Here is an 18,807-nt window from a genome sequence, read left to right as displayed (position 1 = left end):
TAGCCCTGAACTTGTGCAAAAAGCACACTGCCATCTGTTGAAAGGGAGGGTAGCCCCTGGTCTTTGGCCAAACGTGTTCTCTGACACTTTTCACTTCCAAGAGTAAGTATTTACAAAAACCATGCTACTTTACCTATCCCCATACGATAACCATGAGCCTGATAAGAGGCCAATTCTTAGTCACTGATCCTGACAATGGAAAATGACTAAATGATTAGGCTAAATGAATTGACTTGAACATATTCACAGAACATTTGAAAAGAACCAAGTAAGCTTTAAACTTTTTCATCAGAGTGTCCACTGTTTATTTTGAATCTGTTCAAAAGGAAGTACTGTCTGCCCTCTGCTGGCTAGAACATGAACAACATGCACATAATTACATTATGACCGTCCTCCCAACCCCAACACCTAAAACTTGCTGAAAAAAGCAGCTTTTAAAACAATAATAAAATAGTCTTCTGTACAGTGCAAGAACAGGACATATCTATAACCAGTCTATGTGAATAATTGATTCTTGCTGATGAGCTGTTTCTCTCTGGGTAGTCTCAATTTAGGCCTCACATTCACCAGCACGGTAGACTCCAGTGTTGTACAGTATATTCATAAATTGAGACCTACAGATATTCATATGAATCAGATTTTGTGCACTGTCCTGAATGACCTACAATAAAATGGCTTTCATAACCCAAGTGAATTCTTCTTTGGAACTCTCAAAACAGTTCCTGTTGAAGAAAGAGGAGAGTGATATCAATATGCAGTATAAACTGAAATTGATCACCATCAATTTTCAGATACATGCCTTTCCAACACTACACTTTAAAGGTCTTCCTTTACCTGCTCCAGGTCGAGTTCCTCTTCCTGTATATCAAAAGCCAGCTTCATCCTTTCCTTGTCTGTCTGTGACACATATACACAATGACTCTGCAGTCTGGCAGTACATTATACACAATGCTCTATAGATCTAGATCTTCCACCCTGCTTGTAATAACAATAATGAAAGGTGACTGAAATGCTTTCATCAGTGTTAGACTAAATTTCCTCAAGTCTGAGTAGTGTGTTTACTTTGATAAGATATGACAAATAGATCAATGAAAAAAACAGCAAACTTCCCTGTCCTTGAATTTGCTCTTGTGACTTACTTCTTCCATAGAGCCAGAGGTTAGTGATTTGTGCTGTGCAAACAGGACTGCGTCATGGACAGAGAGGAACAGGTGACTAGGAGTAAGACTGCTTTCCACAAACACGCCTCCAGCCTCCAGCTCCTCAAGCACCTGAGCTACAGCAACATGCACATAGAGAAGGAGCAAGTGGATCAATGTAATTTTATCATAAACCTCCCTACTGATAGCATTTTCTGTGAAATTTTACATCAATGTAGCACACTGCCCTCAGACACAGTGTAAAGATTGCATAGTTAAATGAATAATTAAGCTACAAACGTACATAATTTTTTCAAATAGAGTAAACAGAGCTAAATCTGGCTTGAAATTTTGGTCCTGACCCAAACAATATTAACAAAATTTTGTCCTAACCAGAACCATATCAAGTTTTGAAACTGAAACTGATCTGAGCCCAGCAAAGTTCTACCTGAAACTGAATCAAACCAGCCCAAAGCGCAGAACAAAAACGTGATATATCTAATGACAGCGCTGGTTAAATGACTGTGTTGCAACAATAATAGCAATCATTAGACCACAGACAAATAAAATAATAAATTCAAAAATAATTCAATAATCAGCTGTGCAAAAGTAGATTGAATTTCACTTTAACAAAATTTCCAAAGTTGTTCTTACTCTATATAGGAAAGATCTTAACCTTCACCTGGTTAATCTTAAGGCCCCATCGCTATACATAGAGCAGGGGTCAACATGTGGCTCTTTTACTGCCATGTTGCAGCTCCCCAGCAGAATTAGATTTTAGGTAAAAATAAAATAATCCTCCTTTGCTGTAAAATAAAGCTCTGCTGATTTTTTTCACAGTTTTAACACTAAATAGTCCTAAACACTGGAGTTAATGTAGCCTATATCTGCTAATTTAGTCTTTAACCCTGAATATTGGCGCGCAGACTGCTGGTCACTATAGCAACAAGAACAATCTCGCCTAGCTAGGTAACGAAAAGGCAAAGAGAAAGACTTAAGACGAACAACGATAATTTAGAGACAAATTGACTTATTTGCGTTTATAAGCACTCAGCTGGTTTCCGGATATGTTTAATCTGCAACGAGAAACTGTCAAACACTACAAAGTCTCGAGGCTGAAGTCAGTTTCTTTTTCACCAGCTTCTCATTTTTGTTCATGCTATATGTTTTTGCCAATATCAGCACATTAGCACATACTGAGACATATTTACAGCCAAGATGGTAAAATGGAAATAAAATATTGTGGCTCCCAAGGTGGGTTGATTTTTGTTGAAACGACAAAATGGCTCTTCTTAACATTTGGGTTGCTGACCCCTGACATACAGCTTATAACATATTAAAAATATAAAATCAAATCAAATAAATGTCCTTTTAACCTTTTTTTTTACAGCTTATTGTTTCTCAAATCATGTCAGAAGTTACATATGCAAATATCTGAGATTCCTTAAAAAAATTAATATGGTTTGAGGCAAGTGTGGAATGATTTACACATAGTTAGCTAGCATGATACTGATTTGGCAGCTTTTCTTTACTTTACTGCTAATGCTGCATGACATCTATGTAAGCACTTCACAACAACAGACTTACATAAACATTTAAAAGTTGACAAGTTGACATGTCAGCTGACATTGTTTTTTTCTGACATTAAGTTGTGTCAGTTTAGTTAGAACCAAAGTGAGCATTTTTTGTTTCCCTTAAGTAAAGTGAATTTTATTTTACTATTTGTATGTTTTTACAGATAAGATCATTAACATTGTCACAATGATATACATTAAGCTACAAAGCCAGTTATTATAACATGCTATGTCATTTTACCCAAAAAGGTATCATGACACATCCCAGTGTCAGAAACAATTGACATCATAGGTATTAAGTCAACTTCAAATCAAAGAACAAATGCAGCTTTTATGACAAAGAACGTTTGTTAGTATAGGCATTCCTAAATGTTTATGTAGGCTCAACATAATCCATCACACTGTTCCAGCATTCATCTTTGTAGGTATTCTGCTTGTAATACCTCTTCTGGTATCTTTGACTGATGGAATAAAACCTCTCACCTTGAACATTCGCTAAATACAGGCTGATCCCCAGCATGCTGTAAGTGTTGCTCATCTGCAAGGAAATAATCACAGCTTTGGTAAGATATAGTCAGGATATTTTTTGTGATAATTACGTGGAAAAGGTCACTCACATTTGCAAGCAATTAGCCCTCACTGACACCTGTATATGTCTAATTACTGCAAGCAAATGTTAAAGCGTCACATCCTCAGCATTGTAATCTGAAAAACAATCTAACTATGAAAAAGACAGTTGGCAGTGTTGCTGCATTTATTTTTACTGTATTTGTGTGAACTGTATAGTCATTTGTATAGTTTAGTATATTTGTTCATTGTTTGGTATATTGTAACAAGATGTTCTAAAATGTATAAAACATCTTTCAAGCACTTTTATGACATGCAATGTTTTTTTGTTATGCATTTAAAACTAACAGCGCTCAACTACATTTTCCATGTACTTGAACGTTTTTGAATATAATTATCTCATAGTATGTCTTTGCTGAGTTTATTTCTATTAATTTACTATTTGTAATAATGTTTGCCATTTTCACACAATATAGAGATAATAAGAAAAAATATTACAGACTTTTTTACAACTGGCTAACAAACCATGGCTAAATAGCTACTGCATTTTTTTTATTGCTTTGTTTATTTTCAGTTTTAGTATAGCAAGCATGACAGCTCTTAAAGTCAATGTGGATCAGAAATCATAACCATTTCTTTCAGCACTGTGATGCATTTTTAAGTGAAACATCAGGGAGGGTCTCTGAGCTAGCTGAAGAAGGGGAAGGTGAAACATGTTGATATTATTTTTCCCTGCTTGCTGGTGCACAGTGATATAATCAAAATTAATTGATAAAAACAAAAAATGTGCCATTTAAACGATAAGATATGATGAATTGGGCTTAATATGATCAGGAACATGAACTAACAAGGCAAAAAAGTCAGTTTTGATTTCAGGTTGACATTAAAGTTGTTGCTCATATGTTCTACTGTGAGTGCCTGTCAGACGGTTAGGTAATGTAAGTTAACGTTCTAGGTAAGCTCATCAGTTAGCTTGGGAAGCCAATTAAATTTGGGGCATTCTTACTGTACAACTCAAGTAGCTTTTTGTAGCACACAGCTTATTTATATTTACTTGTATGTAATCCCTGTAATCAAGTGAATTGTCACTACAGTAGCAGTACTCTTTCTTAAGTAGAATTTTTAGCACTCTTTCCACTGTTATACAGACATTAAACAGTACTTAGATTACCTTGGTGAGAACTTTAATCCCCATTAGGTCAATGAAGCAGACTCCTGCTAGGTCCAGTATGAGTGTATGGAAGGGCATGGGCTGCATCTCTATGGTTACAGAAGGTGGGCTAGTGGGCACAGGATCTGGTAACTGGCCAGTGGAGCCAGTGATGTCACAGTAGGGGTTGACGTAACTTGTTGGTATATCGGCACCAATAGTGTAAAAGTCGCTCTGCAGATCAATTTGTGAAATGGTCTGAAAGTGGAATGGGCAATGCACAATGACACTTTAGCCTGAGCTTGTAGATATTACATTGGAGAATTTTAAGGAAAGCCTTTTTTTTTAAGTAATTTATGCAGCAAAATGGAACTTAGTCTTAAACATTAGCACTTGATATCAACATGTATTAATTTTACAAATCTATGTTAACCTTTTTCACTGCATTTTCCTCTACAGTTGTAAATGCAAAAAAGAATCTGAACCTGAGCCTTCATTGTAACCAGCGAGCTCAGTTTCCTCTTTCTGGCAGCCGCCTTCACCTGACTTTGCTTTGCTTTTATCTCCTGTTTTTCTTTGTCTTGCTGTTTTTTCAGAAACTTCTTCCTGGCCAGAAGAACCTTGCCTGGGTCAAGTCCAGTCTACCAAACAAACATGCAAGAAAACCGTTATTCGCAAATTACTTTTCTGATTTGTTATGCATTCTGGGTAAAATAATTTATCACAGCAGACTATAGACTTCACTCTTAAAAATGAAAGTACTGAGAATAGTTCTTTGAAGAGATCATAAAAAATCTTCAAGTGGTAACAAGCTAATTTTATTAAACTTAAATAAATACTTTAAATGAACAAACTAGTTCAATTGCTTGTTACCACAAGTGATTTTTAGGATTGCATTTTTGAAGTATGATAAGATATCAAGAGATTAAGAGATTAGGTTATTCACTAAGATGAAATTCAACCTACTTTACTGATCACCTTTCGTCGAAATATCTCTGCATTGGCAAAGTAAAGAGGTGAGCAATACCTTACAATTTTCACACCTTCAACCGCTTTCACCTGTATAAAAATACAATATGCACTTGAGTAAATTTCTATCATATATTTCACTATGCATAACATTAGAATTTAACAAAGTTTAAGAACGTACTGACATAAAACAATGAGGTCTATGAGTGATTACCTTATTATAGACTTTAGGGTTCTTGTACAGATCTGTATCCATGACCTGAGCCACTTCTGAGCCATTACGACTGCAGACCAAACACAAAGTCACTAAACAGGAGCATCATATACAACATAATACATTATTCATATTATTGGTAAAGAGTGCAGTTATTTCAGATTTGACTTACAATTGAGTCTGAAAAATCACTACCAGGATAGAAAAGCCCACCCCAATTGCAACGCCAAATGGCAAGCTCAGGAAGAATGTTGCCAAGAAAGACACGACCCACACACACTATAGAGAAAACACAAAGAAGCGAGCTATGAAAGCCTAGAGACAAAATACAAACATATCTAGACTGTTTACATATTAAATCCTTACAGTAAAAAACCTTGAACATTGACTGTACCAATTCTAGATCAACATTTTTTGTTAGAAACTAATAAGCTTTAAAATTAACTATTTTAATTGTAGCACTTCAGTTAAGATGAGCATCTAAAAGTACCATGCTCAAATTGCTCAAACTACTATGTGACAGAAAGAAATACATAGTCCACAACAGGACTTAAACAAAATCACAGGCAGACCTCTTAGTTCTTTCCCACATAAAAACAAACAAACAAACAGATTTATCACTTGTAGTGCAAATGTGTGCAAAATAGCATTATATAAAACAAGAAAATTGTAACTGTAGTGTAATGCTTAGCTAGAATGTTCTTATGTTAACATCAAGCTTCATGTGGCTACTGTTCTTATCATGTGACCTACGTTTTTTTTTTTTGCTTTATGTTGTACTACAAGCAATTCTGTTTCATATTTGTTGCAGAATCAGATCGGATTTATTCTTTTTTCCTCTGACATCTGATTCAGCTAATATAGGCCCAACAGTAATTCAAGTTCTCTAATTGGTTTCATCTCCATAAATTGCTAAATTGTTAAACTGTTATTGTCTTTCAGCTTTTCTTGTTGAGCCTCTTTTGTATATAAAATGCAGTGAACATAGCATAACTCACACAGTCTAATTTGCTTTTCTTCCACAGGTAGTACGGGTCTGAGAGCTGCAGCAATGTGTTCTTCAGATTAACAGCTATGAGTGCTCCTAGAACTGACTGTAGACGAAGAGGAAGTAACACACTATCAATAAGCACAATCAGCAAACAGCTGGGCTAAGAAGAATACAGAAATCACTGTATATACATATAAGTATCTGTTGAAGTGTTTTGATGATCATTCTCACCTTTGGAAGTGGGTTTAGATAGGCTCCCAGTGCCAGCATGGTGACCATAACGACTAGCATAACACAAAGACTGGCAAACTGAGAATGATAAATATAATGATCATAATGTACTATATGTCATTAAATAAGTTCCACAAAAGAACTATTAAATGTAATCTACCTCTAACAAAAGCAGCCAATGTATTTTTTTCAGAATATTGCACAAACTGCTAATGTCTATGTGTAAAATAACAGCATAATTGTTATATTACTCATCTTGTTATTGACTGAACGAGGCCTCACCTGTGAGGAGCCCCCTGCACTGTCCACAGCCAGCGTGACAGACAGAGCACAGCAGATGACATGAATCTTAAAGAAACCACCCAGGAAGTTACTGAAGCCCAAAGCAAGCATTTCCTGACAGACAGAGAAGAAAAAAATGATCATATCTATAGGGCTGTCACAGCTTGCCCAGATTTTCACATTGCCATATCTTCATAATGTGTACCTGATTGGGGTCCACATCATAGCCATGCTTAGCGGCCAGTGTTCTGCCCATGGCCAGATTAATGACATATCCAACTATGGCGAGGGAGAAGGCTGTACTCAGCATGTCCTCCCACTGATACACAGTGGGCAGGATTGGGGCTGGAAAACTGAAACAAAAGGTAGAATATAACTTCAAAATGCTTTAATGCCCACCACTACTGACTACGTGCATGGTATAATTATCATTTTTCCAAAAGCCTATTGGAAGGATTATAATTAGATTCCATTTTCCCACTTATTAGCATATAATATGTAACCTGACGATTTATAACATGCCATATACCACAAAAGAAAACTGCTGTTGATTTATCCAAAATATCTATTACCCCAAAGGGATTTGTCCCACTATGTCCATGTGGTACTTCTCAGGCAGATCCAGTGGCCCAGAGATGGCAGTGGCCACCACCACCTGAGAAATGACAAACAAAACATATGTGCATGTGCTTTGACACACATTGCTAATCTAAAATACAAATTACTAATCATGTGAACCACACTATCATATTCACATCTATTCACGTACAATGATGATCTCCATGGGGATAGGGAAGGGGATTTTATGGCGGTAGCGAGCGCTCAGCTCTTTCACTGTGATCAGCACCACAGAGCTGACCAGGGCAAACACCAGAGAGGCTATGTTGGTTTCAGGCAAGCCCCGGCATATGTCTATAAGGGTCTAAAAATAGAAAATACAGGAAAAATCATACAGTAAGAAAGAAAACATTTTACTTGAACGCTACTACATAAAATTGGCATAGCCATGCTATAAACATGTCATGGCAGATATTATATGCTGTCACAATTTCGTTCAGTAATTTAAAAGTGTTATATTGCCACTGTCTGTAACTGCCATGACCGATACCATAACATTTGATTTCATGATAGCTTATGTCACATGCTAATTTTTGCTGTGTACTCTAGTTAGCCTTCAGGACATCAAATATGACATCTGTCATAACAATTGTAGTGTTACCAAAAATTCTTAAGAAAAATGCTGATCTGCATTCACTTCCAGTGGAGTAACTACCAAAGGTGCAGCAATGACTCTGGGGTCTGTAGAATGGGGAATCTGTGGTGACCAGGCCCCCCAACCTTATATCATTACTTATGCAAATGTAAGCCCATTACTCAAGGGTAACTACTATTATAACATAAAATATAATACATTAGCACCAGCTTGATTAAGAAATTGTCATTTTTTGTCATTGTTGGAAATTTTATATGGGGGTCTTATAAGGTCCCAGTTTTTTCTTTAGTCTTGGGTTGACTTGACATGAATATTTTAATGTTGACCTATAATGAATGCATAACATTGTACTTACATAAATCACTGCCAAAGGCCCACTGTATGGTGGCACACTGATTCCAAAGATGTATTTGAGCACAGATATGAGGATCTGCAGGCCTGCAGCTGTCATGAACCCTCTAACGAATGACTCAGAGAGGTATATGGCCACAAATCCAAACTGCATCATGCCTAGACCAATCTATTGACATTCCAGCAAAGTTTTGTAAGTTATTCATAATTCAGTTGATATAGAACAACAAAACAGTTCAGATTCTCATCCAGCTGTCCCTCACTCACAGTCTATTAAAATTATATTATTAAAATTTGTATGATATTATTAACATCTTTTTTTAATAAAAAAAGTTCTAAACATAATGAAAATTGACTTAATCACTTATTGGACCTATTTGAGAATTGTCTGGGCATGGTCCTAATATTCTGTTGAGCATGCGTGATTAACTTTCCACAGTCCAACACTCCCAATCTGTCATGCCATTAAAGCAGAGTTAAACATAATATGGGGAAATATGGGGTTAAACAGCCTGTACACATACAGGTTGTGTTGTAGACTATCTCTGCTGTGTTCATGGTTCATTAAAAATATTATCCAGCTTTTATAAGGCAATGTCTTAAATATGGCAATGTTCTTCTTTATTGCAGCATGTGCATCCAGGGAATGCTTGTATCTATGGTTGAATGAACAAATGGAGGAATGCATGGACAGCCGGATGGATGGACAGACGACAGGCAGAGAGATGAGCTGCTAGGTTAGCTTTCACTCGATTGTAGCTTTCGCTTGATCAGGTTTTCTGACTCAAACACAGACAGACTGAAGGGGGACACTGTCTTGTTAAACTGTGAGGTCAGGACAATCAGCCTTGTGACTGAGGAGGGTACAGCTTACACATGCACTACCTAATATTAAGACTGCCCAGTTTACATTGAATAAAAAAAGAATTTCGGCAAATGCACTAGCCATTTAACGGGTTAGGATCAGAAAGCTATTCAAAGGACATTCTTTGTACATGGATTAGGTGTGCCCAGAGGAAGATTAACCTACTCATTAAAAAACACAGATTTAGGTACCCTGGGGCTTTAAGGCAAAAATGCAGGTTGTTATTCAGTGACAGAAGATACTTCAGTCACCTGTATGATGGCGGTTAGACAGGCCAAGGTGCCTGATATGCCCAGGCGGACCTCGTTCATCTTCTCCTCATCCACTACAGTGGCATTGAGGGTGGCATTGAAATGGCTAAAGTCTGACTCTGGTGCCAGCCTCAGACACACCATACCCACCATGATACTCAGCACAGCAAAAGTGCCTATGTGAATAAAGAAAATCTTATAACTTATGCAGAATAAAACATCAAATAAATATTATGATGATGCAGAGAAAATGTATGGCCCAGGTCAAATTTATCAGCACCCTAGAAATCAATAAATTTGGCTACGTGATTCACTCATGTCTTCAGCTAATCTCCTAAATGAATATTTAAAAACTTACCTGGCACCATTTGGTGTGCTGTGCCCATGAAGAAGTATGGAATGAGAGGGAAGAAGGAAGAATAAAGCCCATTGACTGGGGGGAGGTTAGCCAACAGAGCAAAGGCCATGCCTAAATAAAGAAGACGGATGCTGGTGTAAATCTAATTAATTATATAGATGACATGATATCAATTCCATATCTGAGTATTACAGGAAAGCATCATTATCACTCGACTAAACCTCTTGTGAAGCAGGATCTGACAACCATGATTGTAGAAAGAGTGATAACACGGTATTGTATCTAGCTCAGTTGCTTTTCACTTAATCTATAAAAACGGCTGTTCGTGCTGCACTTTTAGAATAAGCAAATAGATAAATGGAAAATACCAATGTCACCTGCTCAACTGGACATACTGCACACTGTCTCCTGCTCTACTAGACATACTGCACACTGTCTTTTGCTTTATTGGACGTACTGCACATTGTCTCCTGCCCTATTGGATGTACTGTGCATTGTCTCCTGCTCTACTGGATGTACTGTGCACTGTCTTTTGCTTTATTGGACGTACTGTGCATTGTCTCCTGCCCTACTGGATGTACTGTGCATTGTCTCTTGCTCAACTGGATATATTGCGCATTATCTCCTGCCATACTGGACATAGTGCTCATTGTCTCCTGCTCTACTGGATGTACTGATGTGCGTAAGTGAGACACACCCTGAGGAACCTGAATGGTGCCTGCGCTGACTCCGCTGATAACATCAGTCAGGAGGTTCTGTCTGAAGTTGTATTTGGGTAGCCAGCCGAGCACTGGCAGGTGTCTGAAGAGAAGACTTTTCAGCCGCCCACTGGAACAACTGCATCATTTACGGGTGCGCACGTGCACACGCACACATACACACACACAAAAAAATGAATATAGTTCAGAATGCCCCAAAATCTCAATAAAAATTCCATTAACCCATCAGTGGGTAACTACATAACTTATATATTAGTTTCATAGTAGTTACTCAGTAGTGACTAAGTAATTCATTGTAGTTACTGGAAAATAAACCTTAAGATTAATTAAAAAAACCTTCTTCCGTTTCAGTTCATGGTCCTGGTCATATTAAACATGATTCACCATATCTTTTCATGTAAAAGACAAAACAGACTTTTGCCCACCTCTGGCAGTGGGTGGGGAAAAGTAACATAACATTAACCAATAAAGTGATGTTTTACCTCACGCCCCCCAAACACACTTTTGATTAAAAGTCAACATAATCTGTATTTCACTCAAACTAATATAATCAGTAGTGCCCTAATTATATATCACTCAGTAGAGGTGACATACCTGAAGACCTTCTTTACTTTGTCCCCCAGAGGAAAGCTCCTCGTCTTCCTGTCAAATTCCTCATCAAATTCAGGTTGAGAATATGCTGGCCGGTTTACTGCATAGCGAGGGCGAACTGCTTGCATTGTGTTGGGGAAAACTTATAGCCCAGAATCATTCACTAATTTTAAGATATAATAACAAAAATAAAGTGTCATTGACACAGCGCTCCGAAAGATGACTGGTTCATGCACACAGCAGTAATAGAGTGATATCTGAATGTAGGGATGCATTTAGTTAGATGGTGAACCAGTGGATGCCTTCCTGACTGTCAGTGTAGAAAGTGTTTTTCTTGCATGCTGATAAAACCTCTTTTGTACAGCATTGAAAGTCCCTTATCTGACCTTGAGTGGATTTGTTTGAGGAGTACTTAAGAACAGCATGGTCAGGCCCTATTTGACTTTCAACTACACAAATAAATTTTTAAAAATGCAATTTTAAAAATCTCATAATTACTGTTCTTTTAGGAAAAGCATGTCAAGGATGGCATTGTAAACTATTATTATAGAATACATAGGTTCACATACATATGGATATATGCAAGTAAACATGATTAAATTTAGTAAAAGTGTACAGGAAATTTCCCACATTTTGAAATTACAAATGGAACCATTAAAGAATAAACAAGCTCCAATACATTGTATCCTTTACATACCTAATTCTACTACTATTAATGTTGTGTAAATTATGTACCATCAGTCACCTAGGCCAAAGACAAAAAGTTGGTTCTTACCTGTTTCACAGATGTTCAGTTTCTAAACCCTGCACTTTAGGTGTGAAAATCAGAAGCTTAGAGTGTTTTTTTCAGATCATTGCTTTCTTGAGATTAGATGCTGTTTTATACTGGTGCAGTCATACCTGGGGAGGAGCTTAAAATGGTCTTGCACATTAGCCTTATTTGCAAACTGACTTACACTGGCTTCCTTTTCTTTAGAACTCCAATAATTGGAAATGACCCTAAATGTTCAAGATTAAATGTGTACATCATTTGCACATGAGTAGAATAATCTTGCTGTAAGAACAATACCTTCTATCTCCATAAACAGTTACTTTACAGGCGATGAAAAAACAATTTTAACTTATAATGAAAGTTAAAGTAAGAATATTTTTTTATAAATAATTTTGGACTATTTCTATTAGATCATTCGTCATTATTTTTTACACTGTAAAAAACAACTACTGTTTTCAAATTACACAAAAAATAAACAATAAAATTGGAGATGCAGTTTTGTTCTGACAGTAACAATAAATTACATCAACACAACACTCCATTTGTTCCAAAAAGACAAAATTGTGTTGATGTTATATATTTTATTCATGTAAATGATGTACACATTTGAATCATATAAATTCAATGCGGAATATTTATTAATGGTAATAGTGAGCAGTGACATCTGGCCAGTTGACAAAATGGAAAACAACTGACATAAAAAAGGAAAAAAAAGAAGAAGAGGTAAAGTGATTTAACCCATTTACTCCCAAAGGCTTAAAAACAAATCGATAAATAATTGGCTACAGAACTTGTTATAGCTCAAATTTGTTTTAGTATGCAATAAGACTGGCATTTTAAGGGGTTAACTGATGAGTTGTATCCGGTTTGAGATGGAAAATCCAAAATGTGCAGGAATCAAGTCCTTCAGGATGTGGAGTTCCCCACCTCTGACGTAAAGTGGCTCTAGTGACACTGAATCATTACTCCAATTCCACACAGCCATTGACACATCCATATACAACCTTCTGCACTCAATTCTGGACATTTAAGCTCTTTAATGGGTCTATGTGCGCTTTCACAGAGGTACAATTTAAAAATCACAGGACAAATAATGACAAATATAGAACTGGATAACTTCCTTGTGGGAATAAAAAGAAGATTCTTATGTGACCTTGAGTAATTTATACTTCCAAGTGTACCACACACACAAACACACTTGGTGACCTACAGAAGACTGCACAGCAGTTTTGGGTATCTTCACCCCAAAACATACTCATACAATGTGGCATCAATGACAAAAGCCCATGTTTATCGACTGTCTCAGACAAAGAGAATTCACCTAGAATGAGGAACATTTGTCTATACAAATGTACTTATAAGAATGTAAAAGCCAAAAAAACATACTCCTAGCACTCTCTTGTTCTGTATGATAAATACGGGTCGAGGCAGACATTCGTGTTTGAAATACATCATTGCACCAGCTTGCTCAAACTGCATTTAAACAAAAGAAAAGAAAAAACAAACAGATTGTTTGATGTCACATTTCAAATGTTACAATGTTGTATTGTAACAAGTACACGTGTGTCTTTTAGGGGTAGGTGACAAAACATTGTTGACATAAGACCTGAGCAGGAGCCAGGCTGGTGATTTTTTTTAGTGGCTTTTGTTGTCATCTCACTCCCACTAATGGATAAAATATAGAACTGCGTAAAGAGATATTGCTCAACTTATGCTCATGGTCGATGCATATTTGACACATTAAAAACTACAGATTATGTAAACTGTGTTCTTGTAAATAACAATAAAATACATTAGAATACATTAAATCAAAAAATGGAAAGTCCACAGTCAAAGATGGAAATTTCATGACTATCGCAAGCTTTTAGAAACAGCTGCGTGCACATCTTTAATCAGATACTCTACCAGGCAGATCCTTGCTATACAGTTGAAGAACAGTTAACAAGTACCTTGTGACATTCATATGTAGGTTCTCTCAAGTCTCTCAAAAGCTTTTAACCCACACTTTTATACAATGTCAGTCATTTAAATATCATCTTGCATTTAAAACAATGTAACAGGAATGGGTTGCAGACAGTTTCCTATAGGACCGATTCGTGATCAGAGGAAAAGTTGTACAGTCCCGGGTGTTTGTGGTGAAAACAGAAAGAGCGTTATGACAAAAGACATTAATCCACTTCTTCCTGCCTGGCAAGCTTGATCTCTTTCCACCCACCTCATGACTGGCAGGTAAAGCCACCAGTTGGCAACAGCAAATCCATTCAGTTCCAAAGACATAGCCAATCAGAAGTCACTGAGAATGCTGATGTCGGCAAACTCCTGGCGGTACCGATAGGAATACAGGCCAAGCAGGAATGCCCACTTAAACGTGATGAAGCTCCAAACGCAGCACAGATAAAAACTCTTGGGGTCTGTCAATGCTGTGAATAAGAAAAGGCTGAATTACCTTAACTGAACGCTCACAGTTTCAGATACAGTCAGAGAACACTGGTGTTTCAAGAGATAACATTAACTTAATCACAAACTCCCTTGATTGATGTAAGATAGTGACCTAACTAAAATCTTGGGTAAATACAAAGTAAATACTTAACCTGGCTGGTATTGGTACAAAATTCAATACTACAACATTTTCGGTATTTGCAAGTTAATGAAACCCATGTTTCCTGAGTACTGGCAGCCTTGTCTGTGCTAAAAGAAAGTCTTCTTCTAATCTGACAAGCTTGTCTTGACAGGTCTCTTTTGTTCCCTAAAAACTACACAAAAGGGAACCTTACATAGTCCTGCAAACATTAACCAGACAATAAGCACATTTGTAGAAAGGAAACTTTTAATTTTCATTCATTTTTATGTATTTTTAACTGAACTCTAACTGAACAAAACAAGCTGAAGCAACTAGTAAATTAAATATATTGCCACTGTATGGATACCATGAGTAAAGCATAAAATGGAATGAAGCAGAATTTTAAAAACTAAAAACAACCCATCCCCATCAGGGACACCATTATTTTATGTGCATTATATCATGGATATAATGCCCAATATCTGTTAAAGGTGCAGGACTATCCTGACAGCATGTTGAAATACCCATACAAAACTCACCTTGCTTTTTAGTAATAGCAAGTGTCATGAAGGTGGCAAAAGCAGCAACAGCCAGCATTGAGAAAACTGTACTGGCAATTATGAAGAGCTTGAGTCCCTTTAGCCAAGTGCGCCAGAAGTCCTGAATGTACATAATGTGTGTAACCAGAACCCAGAGGGCCAGCACTCCTGCAAAAACACATACACACTCACTGTACATCACACTAACATCCTTCACAGCAGTCACTAACGGACTGAATGTGCATTTGAGCTCATTATGGGACACAAAGAGCAAAACACAACAAAAGCCCAGTGTTGAATTTAACAACCACAGTGCGCCTTTCATTCCAGATCAACACAAGGGAACACTATGAAAGGTAAACATTGATTTTGCTGTGTATAAACTTAAATAAGTATGAGATGAATGTATTTCAGATATTCTGTGATACAGGTCAAACCTTGCTTTGGGCTGAGGTCTGCTAAACAGCTAAGCTAACTAAGTGGTTTTAATTGTAATGACTAAGTCATGCCATGCTAACCGTGGCACCTTGTCAGGTTACGCTTTTCTTTCGACAGCTAAATTCAAATGACTTTGGTGTGCAGCTTACCATTTTCCGCAGCCTATTTGTGCTAGCTAGGCGCGTTAGCCGACTACTGGTGAACGAATATAACGGAAGGGTTTGTTTTACAAGTAAATGTCATGACGTTTCCTAACATTATTAGCAAACTGAGCATAAAAACCCAAATTCTCTGGCAGTTGTTTAGTACCTGATAACCCGCCCATCGCCGCCGTCCATGGCTGCCAGTAAACCACGTTCCAAACGATAAAAGCAGAAAGTCCAAATAAGACGCCAATTGAGGCATAGCCTACACTGATGTACGTCCTGTTCGGTCCCATTAATGTTGGGATGCGGCAATTTGAGAGCCGAAAAAACAGGCAAACGGTTAGGAAAAAAGCCTGTGAGCGGATTACAGCGCTGATGATTACGTAATAACACAGGCAGCTCTGCTCATCAATATGATAAGACTTCTTCATGCCTTCCTCGAGCCCCAGCTTGACGCGCATAGCGCCATCTAATGTAAAAAATAATAGTAACAACAACAACAACAACCACAACAACAATAATAATGATAATGATAATAATAACAACAATAATAATAATCAGGCCTACTACATACCTCCTGCACTCTCAGAAAAAAATTATAAAACTGGTACTGGGGTACCTCTTGTCACTGTGGTGGTACCCTCAAGGGTACATCTCAGTACCTTTAGTCAGGGAACACACACCCCGTCTCGCCTCCTGACTTTTTGTTTTATTGTTCTTTTTTAAAACATTAGGTTATGAAAAAGTACAAGTGTGTACTTTTTACCTGGGAAAAACATATTTGAAATGCACAATTGGACCTTAAAACCACTGTTGTACCTTTGAGGGCACATTTACATTGTTTGGACCTTGATGAACGAAAAATATACCTGCACAGTAGCTTTATTTGTAATAGCGTGTCATATAACCCTAATCATTTTAACTTAAAAAAAACCAACAATAACAACATACAAGCCCTGCCCACTGTAGCCTAGAACAAGAGTGAAGGTTTGAATGTTTGTGCAAATATACAGTGTCCCCAACAATGTATGTGGACATTTGTGCCATACTTGCATTAAGGTTTTTGCTACTGAAACTTCTAAAGAAAAAAGTCAAACCAAAGCGCATTTATTTTAAACAGATCAATTTAAGACTGTAACTTTCTTTTTGGCAAAGTATTCCCATCGAAAGCAGTTGGTGTGTTTCAGGTCATTATCATTTGAGCAGTTTCTTTGCAGACCACTGCAGGTTTGCCTCCAGAATGTCTTTGCACACTTCTGAGTTCTTGATCCCCCCAGTGAACACAAGCACACCAACACAACTGTAAGAAAAACAGCCCCAGACTGATGTTGTGCTAAAAACTGTTCTCTGAAACTTTTTTCTTTATAATTCTTTATAATAATATAATTTTTCTTTATAATCCTTTATAATTTCTTTATAAAGTAACCTAAAATATTAATGTTTACTTTTTGAAGTTTTATATTGATGTATTATTATGGAAATTGTAAAAAACTAAAAAAACCTTTCTTGTAGTCATAAAGGAAGAGACTTGATTGAAGAAACTGTCTGTCATGCAGTTCAGACACAGACTTGCATGATGTTTGTTTCCTTTGTGGCTGTTGTAGTTGTCTGACAGCTCAGTTCCTGTGTAAACCACATTATGTGCCCAGCAAAGTATCAACTTCATAAGCCCTAAGACCTGTATGAAGGCCCACACTTTGTTCTTAACTCTCATTACTATATAATCAATATATAGTTTCATACAGAATAATTTTTTGAAGTTACCGAATAATAAGTTAAAATGAATAACTCAGTAAGTGTTACTGGTGAACGAATATAACAGAAGGGTTTGTTTTACAGGCAAATGTCATGATGTTTCCTAACATTATTAGCAAACTGAGCATAAAAACCCAAATTCTCTGGCAGTTGTTTAGTACCTGATAACCCGCCCATCGCCGCCGTCCATGGCTGCCAGTAAACCACGTTCCAAACGATAAAAGCAGAAAATCCAAATAAGACGCCTATTGAGGCATAGCCTACACTGATGTACGTCCTGTTCGGTTCATTCAGACTACCTTAAATGAGAAATTCCCCAGATTTTTCTACATTTCTGCATAATTAAATAATTAAGATTTAATTAATTGTTCAGCAGGGTTTGATGTGAAATGCTTAATTCTTCAGAAATGTGCCAAAACAGAATTTGTTTACTGTGATGGTGCAAGGAACCAAACATTTGAAGTGTTTAATGTGTCTAACAGCTACAAGCTAGTTACAGTAAGTTATTACATGAAATGGTTATGAATATACTGCCTGTTGCCTAACACATTATTTCAGAGTAGTTCTGAGATAAGGTTTTGGTTTAATTCATTCATAGTGGAGAGGTATATGCAGGGCATTGTATGGTAAAATAGTCCTTAAAGAAAGCTTTTTTAGATTTACCTCTATATTACCATGATCAACAATACATATGAAAATTCAGAAGACATGTGTAGGTTCACTGGACAGTTTGGAAGGTAAATGAAATGGCTATATTTGTGCTGTATACATCATGACACCTAGTTCCTACCATCACCATTGTAAAGAAATCTGAGTTTCCTTGCAAAACACCATTTCATATCAAACAACTCTGAATGACTTTGTGTACATTTCAACCATTTAATTAGGCAGCAATGTAAAATAATGGGTGGAATTCCCCTTTAATGTACTGTATGGTGTAGAGTGTCTGAAGGGAGACCCAACAAATTTACACTTTGTTACACAACAGTTAAACAGCTGTTAGTGGCCTGCAACACAAAGTCACCTGATGAACACACTGTGACATGCAAAAGAATTATGCCTTCACTGTTAGAAAACCCAAACCCTGATATATGTTCATGCTCATCCTCCACAAGCAAAAGCATCTGCTCAC

At 37.0% G+C, this 18,807-nt stretch overlaps 2 protein-coding genes across 2 annotated transcripts; both read right to left on the bottom strand.

Annotated features, from left to right (window-relative positions):
• Positions 1 to 214: 214 nt before the first annotated feature.
• LOC118822784 (solute carrier family 26 member 9-like) lies at positions 215 to 12,466 on the bottom strand. The gene is made up of 21 exons (XM_036592061.1): positions 12,241 to 12,466; positions 11,469 to 11,628; positions 10,853 to 10,992; positions 10,156 to 10,266; positions 9,798 to 9,973; positions 8,686 to 8,850; positions 7,887 to 8,039; positions 7,690 to 7,772; positions 7,323 to 7,470; positions 7,118 to 7,231; positions 6,836 to 6,913; positions 6,612 to 6,707; positions 5,786 to 5,892; positions 5,614 to 5,683; positions 5,397 to 5,489; positions 4,916 to 5,071; positions 4,452 to 4,688; positions 3,197 to 3,251; positions 1,140 to 1,276; positions 835 to 897; positions 215 to 722 (listed from the first exon to the last, which is right to left on the bottom strand). The coding sequence occupies exons 2-21, from the start codon at positions 11,591 to 11,593 to the stop codon at positions 711 to 713; spliced, it is 2,319 nt and encodes a 772-aa protein (XP_036447954.1). The 5' UTR covers positions 11,594 to 11,628; positions 12,241 to 12,466; the 3' UTR covers positions 215 to 710.
• Positions 12,467 to 14,045: 1,579 nt separating this feature from the next.
• On the bottom strand, positions 14,046 to 16,396 carry slc48a1a (solute carrier family 48 member 1a). The gene is made up of 3 exons (XM_036592070.1): positions 16,084 to 16,396; positions 15,337 to 15,504; positions 14,046 to 14,657 (listed from the first exon to the last, which is right to left on the bottom strand). Exons 1-3 carry the CDS (start codon positions 16,379 to 16,381, stop codon positions 14,521 to 14,523), a joined length of 603 nt encoding a protein of 200 aa, XP_036447963.1. The 5' UTR covers positions 16,382 to 16,396; the 3' UTR covers positions 14,046 to 14,520.
• Positions 16,397 to 18,807: the final 2,411 nt, after the last annotated feature.

This window comes from Colossoma macropomum, unplaced genomic scaffold (assembly GCF_904425465.1).
Source record: "Colossoma macropomum unplaced genomic scaffold, Colossoma_macropomum, whole genome shotgun sequence".
Taxonomy (NCBI): domain Eukaryota; kingdom Metazoa; phylum Chordata; class Actinopteri; order Characiformes; family Serrasalmidae; genus Colossoma; species Colossoma macropomum.
This window is presented reverse-complemented; position numbering and strand designations above follow the sequence as displayed.